Source organism: Gossypium hirsutum, chromosome A03 (assembly GCF_007990345.1).
Source record: "Gossypium hirsutum isolate 1008001.06 chromosome A03, Gossypium_hirsutum_v2.1, whole genome shotgun sequence".
NCBI classification, from domain to species: domain Eukaryota; kingdom Viridiplantae; phylum Streptophyta; class Magnoliopsida; order Malvales; family Malvaceae; genus Gossypium; species Gossypium hirsutum.
In genome coordinates, this window is record NC_053426.1 from 111,217,930 (window position 1) to 111,235,101 (window position 17,172).

Sequence of the window (17,172 nt, forward strand, 5' to 3'; positions counted from 1 at the left end):
CATAATTGTATCATTTCAAATCTTGTATCAGTATACACATGTCATACAAATCTTGTAAACATTCCATGTCCATTTTGGTACATTTTACCTATTCATAATAACCACAGTTTTCCTACTTTGCAATTTAGTCCAATTGATGCTAGATTCATCCATTTCATAATAATCTAAATTATATAACAAATTAAACATAATTTAACATATAAATCAAACAAAATAGTAAGTTCTACATGAAATTACCTGGAAAAATAGCAAACAACCAAACCTTCAAGGACTAATCAACAATCTTACTTTTCCACAATTATTTTCGGTTTGATTTAATTCCCGATCTATACAATTATTCAATTCAATTTATCAATACAAAACATTTTATAACATTATACTATATGCATGAACCAATTTAATTTCATTTTTCCAATCCCCTAAAGTTATTCATTTTATTCAATTTAGTCCCTAAAGCCAAAATTATCATAACTTTTAATTTTGAGCTTTAGTTTAATACCGATCTCAATTACATCCTTTTATGACCCTCTAATATCTATAATTATAGAAATTTTGCATCAAATATTCAATTTATACACTTTAGTCCTTTTTGACAAAACTAGCAATTTAAACTTTAAAATCTAGCCCTTTTTCACATCTAAGCTTAAAATCTATCAATTTAACATTAATTTCTTTAAGAAATCAACAATGACAACTTTCAAAAACTTTAACAATTTTACAAATTGGTACATGGGCTAGCTAAATCAAGCTGTCGTAACCTCAAAAACATAAATATTACAAGAAAATGAGTTAATTGAACTTAATTAATTAAACCTTAAACTAAATTAACAAAATTTAGTGGATTTCACCTTCATCCACGACCATTTGACCAATTAGAAATTGTCTAATTACTCATCTGGTCCTTTGGCCATATAAAAATCTATAGAGATAAGATTTTTACAATTTTGTCCTTGTACCTTAATTAACTATCAAATCGAAAAAATTACTAGACCAAACTTTAATAAACTTTATACTAGACTACGAACTCAGACTACGAAAATGGGGTTCCAAAATCGTCATTTTGGACACCACTGAAAATCGGGTTGTTACATGGCTATTCTTGGCACATAATGTCATAACTAGTCACATGTCAACATTAACATCCAAATAGGTTAGACACACTTACATGCCATGAATAACATCACCTAATACCAAAATACTTACATGTCACTTATCAAGTTACAAACATATACCATTCCATATTCAATACATTTTCAAGCTTTCCCATTTCAATTAAAATATATACCGCCCGATAGAACTCTAGTAAAATAGACTCGGATACACGAGTGAACTAGGTTGCTCATCCAAGCTAAAATTAAATCAGGTAACTCGTTTGGGCTAAACCTATGTCATGTATTACCCGAGAATCCGCAACTAATGCTAAATCTCGTTATGTTACCCGATGATATGCAGCAAAGGCTGCATCTCATTATATTACTCGATGAGTTGCAATGAATGCTAGATCTTGCTATATTACCTGAGGATCTACAACAAGTGCTAGATCTCGTTATAATTTATACAAATGTGCATATGACCCTATTAGCATGCCAGTTGTATCCTAACCTTTCACTACGTTCACATGGACATTCATTACACATATTTCATCGTCATCCCTGTAGTTATTCACATTTACATATTTCACCTAGTAAATAATCACATCTTACATTTCCATATCATGAAATCATTCAAATTTTCTCATAACATTTCAATTCAATCTTTTACTAGCCATATCTACCAAATTCACTCTAGTATTTTAAATTAGAATCAAACATACACATATCAAATTAAACTTAGCACACATATCAATCAAAAGAAACAATAAATTTCATGTGAACTTACCTATTCAAATTATGAAATGAGTCGATGCTTTAGAGGCTAATCTAAAATTTTAGCTTTTCCCTTATTAGCTCCACTTTGATCCAAATCTTGATCTATTAATGGTCGAAAGCTTCAAAATCTTGGGAAAGTTTTCTTTTGCTTCAAAAATGGTGGACGATTTAAGGTGGTGAGGAAGATGACAAATTTTCTCTTTCTTTCCACCATAATTTGCTATTTATAGGTTAATTAAAGTTTAATTAATTTAACTAATCATATTTAATTAACTTAACTAATTACAAATCATGTTTAATGGATATGCCATCATCATCCACTACCAGTTGATTAAAAAATGGTTTGATTACCATTTTGGACCTTTGGTTAATTGCTCTTCAAGTCCTCAAGTCTTTTGTCAATTAAACTCTATAGCGATTGAACTTTTATAATTTAGTCCTTGGGCTTTAATTAACTATTAATTCAAAAAAATTACTCGACTAATCTTTAATAAATTTTTATATTAACTTTATAAATATTCATATTTAATATTTACAGGCTCAATTTAAAAAAAATGAGATTCTAAAACTATATTTTCCAGTACCACTGAAAATCAAGTCGTTACAGTAACTATATCCTGGCTTATTTGCCTAACACTTTCATGCACTAGCTTGTTTCTCGACCACCACAATACATGCATCACAAAAAAAATAACTTGTTTAGAAACATCATTCCATGCTTCAAACATATATTCTAACCAGGACCATAATGGGTTATTATCAGTGAATACCCAACAGATCCTAACTCTCTCTTATAAGATGACAATCCAAGATTACATGAGTTATGGTCTCCCTAGCATCTCCACACCTAGGACACATAGCATTAGATGTGGTTCTTTTGAGATGTAAATTTTCCTTAGTAGGAATAAAGTTGTAAAATCTCCAAATTGTAATTTTAAGTTTCGACGGTCCTGTAATATGCCAAAGTAGACGATAGAAATTAGTAACTTCTGTAGAGATACCATTATAACCCTCATTGGTTGAGGAGGCCAACCCCGACACAAGCAGTTTGTACCCGCTTTTTTCTGAATACACTTTGGTTGCCAAACCAACATATTTGGCACAGTAGCATTTGCAATGGGCACACAAACTTTTTTGAGCCTCAATCGGGTTAAAACTTGTAGATATTAGATTTAAGTTCCAAAGCTTACTATTTGGTAGGAATAACTGCGAAACATAGTTCATATTGCTGATTTTAAGGGATTGTATTTTGCAAGAATTGTTGCGAAGAAGCCAATAATCATCCCATATCGATATGGAGGTACCATCTCCCATTCTCCATTTTAATCCAACATTAAGCAAACCTTTAGCACTCCATATGCTACTCCATGTAAGGGATAGAGATGTAAAAATCTACCAATAAAATAATTAGGATTAGAAGTTAACCTCCCTTTCTCCTTTAGAAAACAAAGTGGAGGCCAAGCGCACCAATGTATACCTCCTTCTTTTTTTTTGCGATTTCTACCACCAAAACTTGCTAATAACATTTTGTAAATCACCACAAAGCAAGTTTGGTAGAAGAAAACAAGACATAGTGTATGTAAGTCATGACTGTAAAATTGACTTGATAAACATTTCCTTTTCACCCTGTGGTAGTAGTCTTGAGCTCCAACTATCCACCCTCCCCCGAAATCTATCCAACATTCCTTGAAAAGCAATATCTCTTATTCCTCCCAACCATCGTAGGAAACCTCAAGTAACATTCAATATTTCAACTCCACAAGTAAAATTAGAAAATTGTCACATGTCTCGTTTATTTAGCTTTTAATTTTTTTTTAAAACCAATTAAAAAGATGTGATGATTTCTTAATCTTATGAAATTAAAAATGCTTGAATTGTCCTAAAATTTGACCTACATTAAATATATATAAGTTTTAAGATACCACTACCCTCGCAATTAGTCATTCCATTGAAAATGGTTGACACTAAACTAACCATGATTTTCTTTTTCTTATTTATAATTAAACACAAATACGAATATTATAAACTAATTCTCAAATACTAAAATTTAACTTTTAAACCAAAGTTATAGGAGTCAAATGAGTATGATGGATTGGAGTAAAAATCGATTGGTACATCAATTCGGATAAAAAGATTGAATTAATCTTTGAGCAAATTGTTCAGAACAGATAAAATTCGAAAATCAAAACAAAAAAAAATAACGGTTGAACTAATTTTATAAATTCTTTTAAATATTTAAAATGTTTTTATAAACTTTGATTTGTTTATGTAATTATTGTTGGATTGATGATCAAACCGAATCTGGATGGTCAGGTCAATCTGAACACTAATTCAATTTTTAAAATATTAAATTAAATATAATTAAATTCTAAAACCTCAACAATAAATATATTATTTACAAACCAATAAAAATTGAATAAAGTAATAATACACATTACACTCTTAAAAAAAATTAAATTCAAAAATACATATTTTTAATAAAAGAATCACAAATTTTAAAAATGAATTCTTTACAAAAATATGAACCCGAAAATATAAACTTTAATCTTAAATCTAATATATTTTTAAAAAAAAGTATTTTGTGGCTGAAATTTCACTAGAATTTAATTTTTTAAAAAGTCAAACCCTCCAACCTCTTCTCGTGAATTGGTCAATTTATTGATCTTTATCAAGAAATGGAGTAATTTATAGGAGCCACCTCTGCTAGTCTGCTTTTCCAACTCTAAAAAAGTTGATAAAATTTCATCAAAAAAAAAGTTGAAAAAAAAGGAATATAATTGTGTCCTTATCCATCAATTTACCCCTCCAAAATTTCACTATATAATTCCCCACAAACTATCTCACCCTTTCCCCATTGCTCTCATCATCACAACAAGATCCCCCCTCACCATTCCATTAATCTCCTTTCATTGCTAGCTCTCATCTTTTTTAGCTATGGAGATTGTTTCTATTTTACTATACATTATCCTCTTCCTCTCCACTCTTCTTTCATTATTAAAGAAACAAAAGAATGGGATTCATTTTAAAAAATTCAAGCTTCCACCTGGTTCAATGGGTTGGCCATACGTTGGTGAAACTCTTCAACTCTATTCTCAAGACCCAAATATTTTCTTTTTAACCAAACAAAAAAGGTTCCCACCATGATCCCTATAAGCTCTTACAAGCTCTTATTTGAGGGTTTTCTTTTTTGTTTTTTTAATGTAACAAATTTGGTGTAATTTTCAGATATGGTGAAATATTCAAAACCCATATACTGGGTTGCCCTTGTGTGATGTTGGCCAGCCCTGAGGCGGCTAGGTTCGTGTTGGTGACACATGCTCATTTGTTCAAACCGACGTACCCGAAGAGCAAAGAGAGGCTTATCGGTCCTCACGCACTGTTCTTTCACCGAGGCGGATACCATGCTCGGTTGAGGAGATTGGTGCAGAACTCGTTAGCACCTCAAACTATAAAGAAATTGATCCCTGATATTCAAGGCATTGCTGTTTCGACACTCGAATCATGGGCTGCTTCTGGTCAAGTTGTAAACACCTTTTATGAGATGAAGAAGGTTTGTTTTTATAACAAAAAAACAAAAAGGGGTTATTTATTGATGTAGTCCTAAAGTATACTCCTTTTTTCATTTTGATGTCTAATTGTTTTGGTCTCATTTTACTCTAAAATAGAAAAGTTATCAATAACAACGTCACGCATGGTCCAATTTTCTTTTTATTGTATGTTGAGTTTAGGGTGAAATGAGATGAGAATGATAGGTTAGGTATTAAAGTGAAAAAAAGTATACCCTTTTTTATTTTGATACTTTTTTCGAGTCTCATTTTAGTATATGAGCTATTATTTCTGTTTTATTTTAACCCTAAAAAAAATTATCGGTAAGAACGTGATAGAAAACACATTTTTATTGGATACTACTTTTGAGGTAAAATGAGATGAGACTAAAATGGAAAAAAAGTTATAATTTAATGGCCAAATCATGACATAAGTGAAAAAAAATGTTTTTATTGGTCAAATTCAAGTTTAGTCCCTATGTTTCTTTTTGAAATGTGTATTTTTCTTAATTTTTTTTGTATAATTGCATAAATTTTTGCATGTTTAAAAAGAGGAAAATGTAGAATGTAAAAGGAAAATTGTGGGTGTATAAATTTGAAATAAGTTTCATAACACCGAGACAACCTTTATGAATAGATCATACGGTTCTAACATGTGGGTTTTGTTTGACTTTATATACAGTTGTCATTCGATGTCGGCATTTTGTCCATTTTTGGTCACATAGAAAGAGGGTTCAGAGAGATGTTGGAGGAGAATTACCGGAAAGTAGACAAAGGTTACAATTCCTTTCCGACAAACATTCCTGGGACTGCTTATCAACAAGCTATCCTTGTAAGTGATCAACCCCCCCCCCTCTTCTATATTATCCTTATTACACAATATATATACACATAGGCATGTTTTTTTTTCGGTCATATTAGATTTAGATTAAATTTAGAGTTGTAAAGGCCGAATTTTTAAATGAGAGCCAAACTCTCTGTTTTTAACTTTTCGAGAATCATGATTACTTTTAATATTATTATTTTTAAAGTTTGAACTTGAATTTTTTTTTAATAATATAATGTTGTCTTATCACTATACTTAATATATTTATTGATTTATCGAATATATTTATTCTTATTGAGGATATACATGGTAATTGAAGGGAAGAGGCCTTGACCCCCAAATTTTTGGAAATCTTTATTAAGCCTCTAATTTAAAAAAAAAATTAATTGGACCTTCAAAATTTTTTTAAATTTTTAGTTAAATCATCTAAATTATTTAAAAATTTTAATTAAGCCTTCAAAATTTAATGTTAAGATCCGCCTCTAATTCTTACAACTTGACCTAATTAGGTAGAGACGAAAACAAAGGAGGCAAGCAGTTGCTTTGCCCCTAAACGATAGATTTGTCATTTAATTCTTTAAATTTTTTTATAAAATTATATGTTATTATAATAATAAAATTGCGCTTTTGACTCCTTAAAGCAATTTTGTGGTTTCGTCCATGAGGGATTGGTAGCCATTTTCTGATTTTTTTCTATTTTACTTTATGGAAGGCGAGGAAAAGGCTGAACCGGATTTTGGGTGAAATAATAAGCTCAAGGAAGGAGAAAAGGCTGTTGGAGAAGGACATGTTGGGCCATTTTTTAAGCTTCAAGGATGAAAATGATCAAAAATTGAGCGATGAGCAGATTGCAGATAACATTATTGGAGTACTTTTTGCAGCACAAGACACAACAGCCAGTGTTATAACATGGGTTCTTAAATTCCTTCATGATGATCCCAAACTTCTAGAAGCTGTTAAGGTAAAAAAGAAATATTTCATTTCCATTAGGGACTCTGTTGCAAATTTTATCATTATTTTTGTCCTGATTTGTAATATTCCCAAATCATTACAGGCAGAGCAAATGGCAATATATGACGCCAACAACGGAGGAAAAATGCCATTAACATGGGAACAAACAAGAAGCATGCCTCTTACACATAGGGTATATAAATATGCAATGTTTCTAAAGTTTAAAAAGGGTTTCCTCTATTATAAGGATCAGATCAATTTAGTCCTTGTATTATTAAAAAGAATCAAACAAGGCTAAGTTTTTAAAAGGAAAATATTAACTTTGTTACAATTTGACTTTATTTTATTTTTTTATTTGTATAGAGACTAATTTAATCTAATCCTTATTATAGAGGGACTTAGTAGGTACTTTCACCCATTAAAAAGTGATGAAGCTTGAAGAAACTTGTGTTATTTAAACACTTATTTGCTATTTTTTGTAGGTTGTAATGGAGAGCTTGAGGATGGCAAGTATTATATCTTTCACATTCAGGGAAGCAGTAGTTGATGTTGACTACAAAGGTAAAACTGAAGACGCTTAATCTGAAATATTCCCTTTTTTGTATATTGTATTAATTAGCATATTGACCATCACTGTTTTTTTATATTTTCTCTTTAGGATACTTAATACCCAAGGGTTGGAAAGTGATGCCATTATTCAGGAACATTCATCATAACCCAGAATTTTTTCCCAATCCTCAAGAATTCGATCCATCTAGATTTGAGGTAATATTTAATTTATACCGAATTTTAATTATAATTTTGCTCTTGAATTATATATATTGTCACGTTTTGGTACTTGAACTATTATCTTCGTCTTATTTTATCTCAAAAATTAACAACATCCACTAAAAATGCACCACATGTTACGTTTTTATTGGGTTTTTTTTATTTTAGGGTAAGATAGGAAGAAAATGATAGATTAGGTACCGAAGTGAAAACAATAGATAAAATTTAAGGGCTAAAGGATGAATTAAGCCAACTTTTTTAATGGTTTAAACTTTGAAGCAGGTAGCTCCAAAAGCCAACACCTTCATGCCATTTGGAAACGGCGTTCATGCTTGCCCCGGCAATGAACTGGCGAAGCTGGAGGCTCTCATTTTGATCCACCACCTAGTAACAAATTTTAGGTATTTATTTATATATATGATTTTATTAAGTGTCGACCTAAATTGGCCCTTAAATTTCAAAAAATCCTGATTGAGTTTTGAAAGTAAATATGATATTAAATAAGTCATTCCATCAATCTAACTATTAGCTTGGACATTAAGGTTGAACATATTTAAGTCGCATGTATCAAATTGAAAGCACGCGAGTACTTACGGCATAGAGAACTTGAATTTGACGTGTTAAAAAGAAAGAATCCTAGTGTATTTTATCGACACCATCAAATTTAAGTACACATGTGCTTTAAATATGCTTCACTTCCAATTCGAACTGATATTTAATTTCTAAGCCGATAAGAAACTTTGATTAATACTATATTGATAATTTAAGAATTCAATCAGAATATCTCGAAATTTATGAAAATCTGAATCATAGTTTAGATAGTTTACACAAGTGTCTATCCGGTTTAGGGTTATGCATGTGGTGATGAACATTTGAAATTACAGGTGCGAGGTTGTGAGTTCAAAAAGTGGTATTCAATATGGGCCATTCCCAGTGCCTCAACAAGGACTCCCAGCCAGATTTTGGAAGGAACCAAAGCAGTTACAATCATGATGTTTGGTCTTTAATTAGTAATTAGTTAACTAATTTGGTAAAAGAGAATACTATTCCATGCTTTCACCATTGTACCAATAGTCCAAACCAATACTTTTTATGCTACCTAATGGAACCCTATTATTTTTCACCATGGGGTTTCTACAATCATGTATATATTATTACCTTTGGCTATGGCACGTAATAATAAGAAAAAAATTAATGCATAATTTAGTATTTGAGTTTATAATAGTGGTATTTGTGTTGTTTTTGGTTCAATGTGATTTGTATTTGATAAATGTTATACATTTTGGTACCTAAAGATAATAGTGTAAATTTTTTAGTGTTTAAGTTGGATTTTAGAGATGATTTAATGAAAAATCATAATTAGCTAAAACCTGAATTAAATCGCATCGATCGGACTGTACTTGACAAATTAAAAATAAATTCACAATTAATATTAAATTTATTCTATTAACATAATCATGAAAAATTCAACCCTAATAATTGTTATAATAAACGTTGATAATAGTGGTAGAACGATCGCAAAACAATAAGAAAAAAAAAACAAAACACACAGATTTTACGTAGAAAACCCTTTCGGGAAAAACTACAGGCAGAAGAGGAGAAATTCACTAATGTTGAAAAACAAATGATATAAGAGGAGTTTTAACTGCATCTATTTAAGGGTTGAAATAGAAGAAGGATAGTTCTATACGGATTCAACTTGTGCTGTATCCTTTGTCCCCATAGATATCCTTACTTTGTCACTGTATTTATTTCTTCAATAAGTAACGGATTCAGGTCACACAATCTCTAAAACAATAATATTAGCAATTAACTTTCACCAAATCAACCCCAAAATCTGAATTAAACACTAAAAAGTTAACATAATTACATTTGAGTACCAAAATATATAACTTTTATCAAATACAAGTATCAAATTAAACAAAAAAAATATAAATACCATATTAAAAAATGTCAAACTCGAGTATTTAATGATATTTTAAACCTAAAAAAAATTATTACAATCTTGTAAGTGTACTTTTGTTACTGCTATATAATATTGACTTCAATTTTAGGTCCACTTCAAGATCAATTATTTTTCTTTGCTTCACAATTTACATAAAATTAAAATTATTTGTTACAATTTACATAAAAGAATTGAAATTATTTTTCATGCAACCATCGGATTCGTTAACTATATAGTAAGATATTAATTATGATTCAACGTAGAACATGATACGTAAATTTTAGTATGATATAATTATATAGATAAAAATTTGATTTTAATTAATTTATGATATCAATAAATTCTTTAAAAGTGTCGAATATCTTTATTTGGAAACTTTGTACCGCATGTCCCCAACGTCGGCGTTGGAAGAGCCACCAAAAAGGTTCATCGCCGGGAGGATGATCCGCCAAACTCATGTGAAGTTACGGGGGATGTTTTTCCTGTGCCAAAAGTTTCTTTTAGGGATATGTCATGTGGTGGTAATAAAAATAATGTTCCAAGATTCGAGGCATAGGTACAATGTAATGGTATGGATTTGATTGTCAAGACTTAGAAATATCTTTAAAAGATATAATGTCGATACTGATGTTAATGATTTGGAAAAAAAAAATTCAACCAATATTAAAACTTTATAATATGATGATCCTAAATTGAAATTCACAAAAGTAAAGATTGAATCGAATTTTTTTGTAAGATAGGATGAAAAATATTAGTAACCCACGGCTAAAGATGAGTTTGGTTTGATGCAATCAAATTTTTAGAATTTTTAAATTGTTTATGACAATTTAATTTGATTCGGTTTGATTCTTGATAATGACAAAGTTAGAGAGTATTGGCAATGACGTTGACCTCCCCAAAATTGATAGAATTGCTTTAAAGCTCCTTTAAAAATTATAAGAATACAAATTAGTACAGTAATAAATTTTCATTTTGACCTCCTAAACATTTATAGTTTACTTTTAACTCCTCCAGAAAAAATATCAAGCTTCACCTATGATTCTCGATTTTTCATACTAATTTTAATTTGATTATAAATTATTTGGTTCATTTCCTCAATTTTTATTTTATTTATATTTCATAATCTATCCAATACAAATCGCTTTTCGACTTATCAATTTTTCTTATTCAACCCTATCCCCACAACCTCCAGTGGACAAGCAAAACGTGTAAAAATGTACATACTAGTTCTTCACGTGGGATTGGGCGAAACTGGCCCTAAAAGTTGTACAATTGTGGCCTTGGCTGGTGGGCACGTTCTGTGTTAAGGGCACAAGCTTCGATTATGTCCGGTGAGGCGACCCCTCCACACCAAAGTACCGCCATGACTGATAAGCCTACGACCTACCCATATGGTGGTTACCGGTGGCTCCAATGGTCGATATTTTTTCTCAAGGCCCGAAGCTGTTTATGAAAATGAGGGCACTCTTGTTGGAATAACCTAAGCAACAAGAGCAAGCCCAAGTACTTATACCCCTATCCTCCCCACTATATAAAAACATAACACGAAACAAAAATGTAAATATGTTAAAATTAGATTCTTCGATTGTTTTTTATTCATACGGAGTTTTGGGTTTAAATCTAGATAATTTTTTTTCTTTATTTCTTGATTTTGAGTTAAGTTATTCTAGATTGAAATAATTCAGGTTTTTAAATTTTTTAACTCATTTTATGTTCGAATAATTTTAAATTTAGATCGTTTTAGGTTTGATTCATTCGAGTTTGAGTTATTTATTCGAGTCATTTTTGTTTCAAATTATTTCGGGTTTGAATTGTTTAGAATGTTCCATTATATAATTGGGTACAAATAAACCAATAAAAGACTAATAAAAGCCATTTTCGTTCAATCAATTCTCTACAATGACAAAAGAACATTGGGATTTACAAATGGCAGTGCCTTCTTCATCCTTCAAACTGTGTCGTCTGTATCAGCAACATTGGAGATGTAACAGCCACTACCACCATAGCCAACACCATTGCTTGGGTGTTTTTAGTACACGAGATTCTATTATCATCATTTAGCCGATCATAGTGCCACTGCTGTACATACATGCACATGGAACCATCAACATCATGGCTATGTTAGTTCGGCATGCCATTAAACCATTCTCCTCCTTTTAATAATTCATGCCAAGAATCTGAGTATCGTTTCAATCGACAGTATTTTTCTTTGGTACTGATATATAGTATCCCTATATATGTTTTCATGTACGCAGTTTCGGGTTTATTACTATTTTTAAAATAGTTTTTCATTCAATATATATATACACACACATACCATTTAGGGTTTCATTTCATATTGTTTCGTTAGAATATTACTTTTTGCTTTTATATTGATACATATGGATGCGATGTGTTTAAATGAACTATTAAGGGTTTGTTGATATACTTAAAATAAAAGATATTCATTTCAAGCACTTAAAATAAAAAAAAATTTGTAATTTAAGCACTCACCTCATATAATTTAGTTATTTTAATTGCTGCAATTAAAAGCAGAAACGGTTGACATGGCAGTTAAATAAATTGTTATAATAATAAATTTAACCCACAACTTTTACATATTATATCAATTTAGTCACAATTTAAAAAAATCAACTCTTAAAATTTATAAATTGTCTAATTTGATCCTAATTATAAAAAAAATCAAAGAAATTTATAAAAATACATAAATATTTTTAAAAAATATAATAATAAATTTAAATATATATAAAAATAAAAATATTGTTGATAAAAGATATTAATATATAAAAATAAATAAATAATTTTAAAAATATAATAATTTATCTAAATTTATTATATATTTTTTGAAAATATATATTTTTATATAAATTTTAAATTATATATATTATTATTTCTTATCAAAAATATTTTTTTAATTTATTATTATATTTTTTGAAAACATTTATGTACTTTTATATATTTCTTTGATTTTTTAGGAATAGGATAAAATTGAGACCATTTCTAAATTTTGAGTGTTAATTTTTTAAATATGTGACTAAATTGATATAAAATGTAAACATTGAGGGATAACTTTTTTATTATATCAATTTATTTAACTACCACATTAGCTTGTTGGTTGTAACTTTAACAGGAGTGACCAAAATGATCGAATTATGTAACATGGGTGCTTAAATTGCAAACTCTTTATTTTGGGTGCTTAAAATAATTTTTTTTTATAATTGGGTGACTATTTGTGTAGTTTACCCTAACATTAATTTCTTTTAGTTTCTAATTTCTTAGTAAATACTAGATTTTATCACACCCATGACGTTGGCGAACAAAATTATTTTATAATTAAAAATCTAGTTATAAAATTATTTCAACACATTATTATTGGTGGAGTGTTAAGAGATTTTGAGAAAGAAAAATTTCAGAATGCAAATGTAACATCCTGAAATAGGGCCTAAACGGAACAGTGGTTGCGAAACCACAAATCCGAGGTAGAAAAATTTATTTTATTATCATTTTAAGGTCTATGGCATGATTGCATGATTGTGTGAAAATTTCGTTTAGAAATTTTATCGATAGAAGGTCCAATTTGATATTTAGGACTATATTGCAAAAGAGTTATATATTATGTGATATTATAATTTTTGTGAGACAATGTTAGAATAATTTCGAGATCCCCTGTTCTGACTTTAGAAATTCACCATAAATTGTACAAAAATTATTAAGAGTCATACCTTACATGCATGGATTCCTTATTGAGTCTATTTTTAAGGGAAACAAACGGCATAGTCGTTGAATTCTGTACAGGGAGAAATTTAATTCGTAATACACAGGGGTCAGAGTAGCCGAACCCTGAAACAGGGGAGACTTTAACTAATAAAATGTACTAGTTGGCCCGACCAAAAATTCTAGAAAAAATTTAGTTGATAGATATATGAGTCTAGTTTCAGGGAAAATTTACGGAATTGGATTTTGAGTTTCGTAACTCGAGGTATGAATTTTTAAGCGACTGTGACGCAGTTAGCCGGCTTGTCTGGAAGTTCTAAAATAAATTGTTTGAGCTGTTTAATTAATGAATTAAGTCCGTTAACACCTTGTCTCGGGTTCAGGGTGTTACAGCAAAACCTAGTGGTGTAGTTTCGAGAGGAAGATCTTCGAGAAATGCTGGGAATGAGGCAAGTAGCAAGAATGTAGTCAGAGATTCAGGTTTAAAACTAAAGCTAGAGTTCCGGATAGAACTTATGCCATAAGGGCGCGTGAAGATGCTTCATATCCCGATGTGATCACTGGTATTTTCTCTCTTTATGATGTTAATGTTATTGCTTTAATTGACCCTAGTTCTACTCATTTATGTGTTTATGAAATTGGTGTCTAATATGAGTATACCTGTTGAGTCTACGGAATTTATGATTAAAGTGTCAAACCCGTTAGGCAAATGTGTTATAGTTGATAAAGTATGCAAGAAATATCCTTTGATGATTAGAGGTCATTATTTTCCGGCTGACTTGATGTTGTTGCCGTTTGACGAATTTGATGTTATTTTGGGTATGGATTGGTTGAAATTGCATGATGTTATAGTAAATTGTAAACAAAAGGTTATTGAATTAAAATGTGAAAATGGTAAAATTCTGCGAGTTGAATTAGACGAATCAGAGGCATTGCCTAGTATGATTTCTTCGATGTCGGCTTAGAGATATTTGAGAAAGGGTTATGAAGCTTATTTGGCGTATGTGTTGAATACAAAGGAATTTGAGAAGAAAATTGAATCAGTGCCGATTGTATGTGAATTTGCGGATGTATTTCCAGAAGAGTTGTCGGGTTTGCCTCCTATCAGAGAAGTAGAATTTGCTATTGAGTTGATACCGAGAACAACTCCGATCTCGATTGCTCCATATAGAATGACACCAACAGAGTTGAAAGAATTAAAATCGCAGTTGTAAGAGTTGACTAACAAAGGCTTTGTGAGACTGAGTTTTTCGCCTTGGGGTGCTCCCGTATTATTTGTGAAAAAGAAGGATGGTTCAATGAGATTGTGTGTAGACTATCGGCAGTTAAATAAGGTGACAGTCAAGAACAAGTATCCGTTGCCTAGAATTGATGATTTATTCGATCAGTTGAAAGGAGCGATATGGTTCTCAAAGATTGACTTGAGGTCTGGGTACTACCAGTTGCGAGTAAAAAAGTCAGATGTGCCTAAAACTGCTTTTAAAACAAGGTACGGCCATTATGAATTTTTAGTTATGCCATTTGGTTTGACAAATACTCCTGCCGTGTTTATGGATTTAATGAATCGCATATTTCGACCATACTTGGACAAATTTGTTGTGGTATTTATTGATGATATCTTAATTTATTCAAAAGATGAGACAGAGCATGCTAATCACTTGAGGATAGTTTTGCAAACTTTGAGAGATAAGTAGTTGTATGCTAAGTTCAGTAAAAGTGAGTTTTGGCTTCGAGAAGTCGGAATCTTGGGTCATATTGTTTCGGGTGATGGTATACGGGTTGATCCTAGTAAAATTTCAGCTATTATTGATTGGAAACCGCCGAAGAATGTAACTGAGGTTAGAAGTTTCTTGGGTCTAGCTGGTTATTATCGACGGTTTGTAAACGGATTTTCTATAATTGCTACTCCTATGACCAGCTACTCTATAAAGATTGTAAGGCCCAAATTTTGCCCGGGGCCCAATAAAACTAAACCCAAATTAAACCTAGCCCATTACCCAGTTACAAGCCCAAACCCAATTTTGGCCCAACCTAATCCCATTACACTAGCCCAACCCGAACACACAAAAAAAAAAAACTTTAGCCACCTAGTGCCACCCCTATTGTCTGGCACCAGCACACCTGCTCCACTTACACCTGCAAAAGCCAAAAGAAGAAAAAAAACAAAAAGGGGCAGAAAAGAAGCAAGAAAACAAGGAAATAGACAATAGCAAATCCATTGTATTTCGGTTATAAAGCCTGAAATCCCGGATTTTTTGGAAAAAAAACACGAATATGGAAATAAAAGAGAGGGAAGAGATTGTACTAAAAAAAAGAAAAAAGAGGGAGGAGATCCAAAAATTGTATCACACGCATATTTTTCAAGGAATCAAACAGAAAAAACATACCGAAGGTTGATCTCCGATTTTATTCTCTTTATTTTCATTTTTCATTTTCTTGCTTCTTTAATATTTCTTTTATTTTTTATACAAATCTAATTAAACAAAGATACACAAAAAAAAGGCAAATAAAAGGAAAGAGGAGGGATTCTCACCAGATCCGGCCTCGTCGCCGCATCGTCGGAGCCCTCCCCTCCGTTCGGCGTGGTTGAGTCAAAAAGGAGGGATCGATTGTATTTTGAAAAAAAACGTTTGTAAATAGGGGGCATTTTCTTTTGAAAAAGAAAAAAAACAGAGAAAAAAAAAGCTTCAAAGTTTTCGACTTTTGTTTTAAGTTCTTGTTCATTTTGCTTTTATTTTTTTTACTCTTATTTTATATTTATATACATATGCGACAAAGGAAAAGAAAGAAAAAGACTCACTTGGCCTTCTCGTTGTCGGAAGAGCTCCTCCCCGATGTTACAACCGTTCTAAAGAGAGGACAAAGTTTTTTTAAAAACATTTTTGGGCTAGGAGGGCTTGATCCTCAAATCCATCTGAAAAGGGGTAAAAAATGGGCCTTTTCGCATTCTGCGGCCACCGTGGACGGCGGCGCCGTAGCCGACGACTGACGGCCGCTACGGTGATCTGGTGATCGGACCTTGGCCGGATGTTTAGAGGGTGAGAGCCTTCTCCCTATTTTGAAAAATGAATGTAGGATGGTAGGGTGGTGTTTTAACTTTTTTTTTGTTTTTTTAAAAAAAAGGTTTTTTTTTATATTATAAAAGAGAAATAAAATATGGTTTTAATTAATAATAAAACAAAGTGGCATGAGGGAGTGGGATTAATTAATAATAAAACATAGTAGCATGGGGAGTGGGATCAGCTTTTTTGCTTGGGACCATGCGCATGTTACTTTTAATTGGGTAATTTGCGCAATTGGTCCTCTCCTTTGTGCTAGCCTTTAATCGGGCCATATTTAAGTTTTTTATATTATTTTAAATTGGCCATGCAGTCTGTGTGCTATTGCAATTTGCCCCCTTTGCGCGGTATTTTAGGATTTGGGGCATTTTCAATTTTAGACCTCAGACATTTATACGCAATTAATTTTAGCCCAAAATTCTGTTTCAATAATTTGTTTTACTTGTAAGTTATCTATTGGATTTTATTACTTCTCTCAATTAAGTTTCAATTATTC

At 31.1% G+C, this 17,172-nt stretch overlaps 1 protein-coding gene across 3 annotated transcripts; it reads left to right on the forward strand.

Moving 5' to 3' along the window:
• Positions 1-4,712: 4,712 nt before the first annotated feature.
• On the forward strand, positions 4,713-9,160 carry LOC107935002 (abscisic acid 8'-hydroxylase 4). Of its 3 annotated transcripts, none has more exons than XM_016867530.2 (9): positions 4,713-4,999; positions 5,094-5,418; positions 6,096-6,245; positions 6,952-7,200; positions 7,294-7,383; positions 7,673-7,751; positions 7,849-7,955; positions 8,238-8,359; positions 8,843-9,160. In XM_016867530.2, the coding sequence occupies exons 1-9, from the start codon at positions 4,803-4,805 to the stop codon at positions 8,949-8,951; spliced, it is 1,428 nt and encodes a 475-aa protein (XP_016723019.2). In that variant the 5' UTR covers positions 4,713-4,802; the 3' UTR covers positions 8,952-9,160. The 3 variants fall into 3 exon arrangements, with proteins under 3 accessions (XP_016723019.2, XP_016723021.2, XP_040958255.1); XM_016867532.2 differs by having other exon boundaries at positions 8,241-8,359; XM_041102321.1 differs by lacking the exon at positions 8,238-8,359.
• Positions 9,161-17,172: the final 8,012 nt, after the last annotated feature.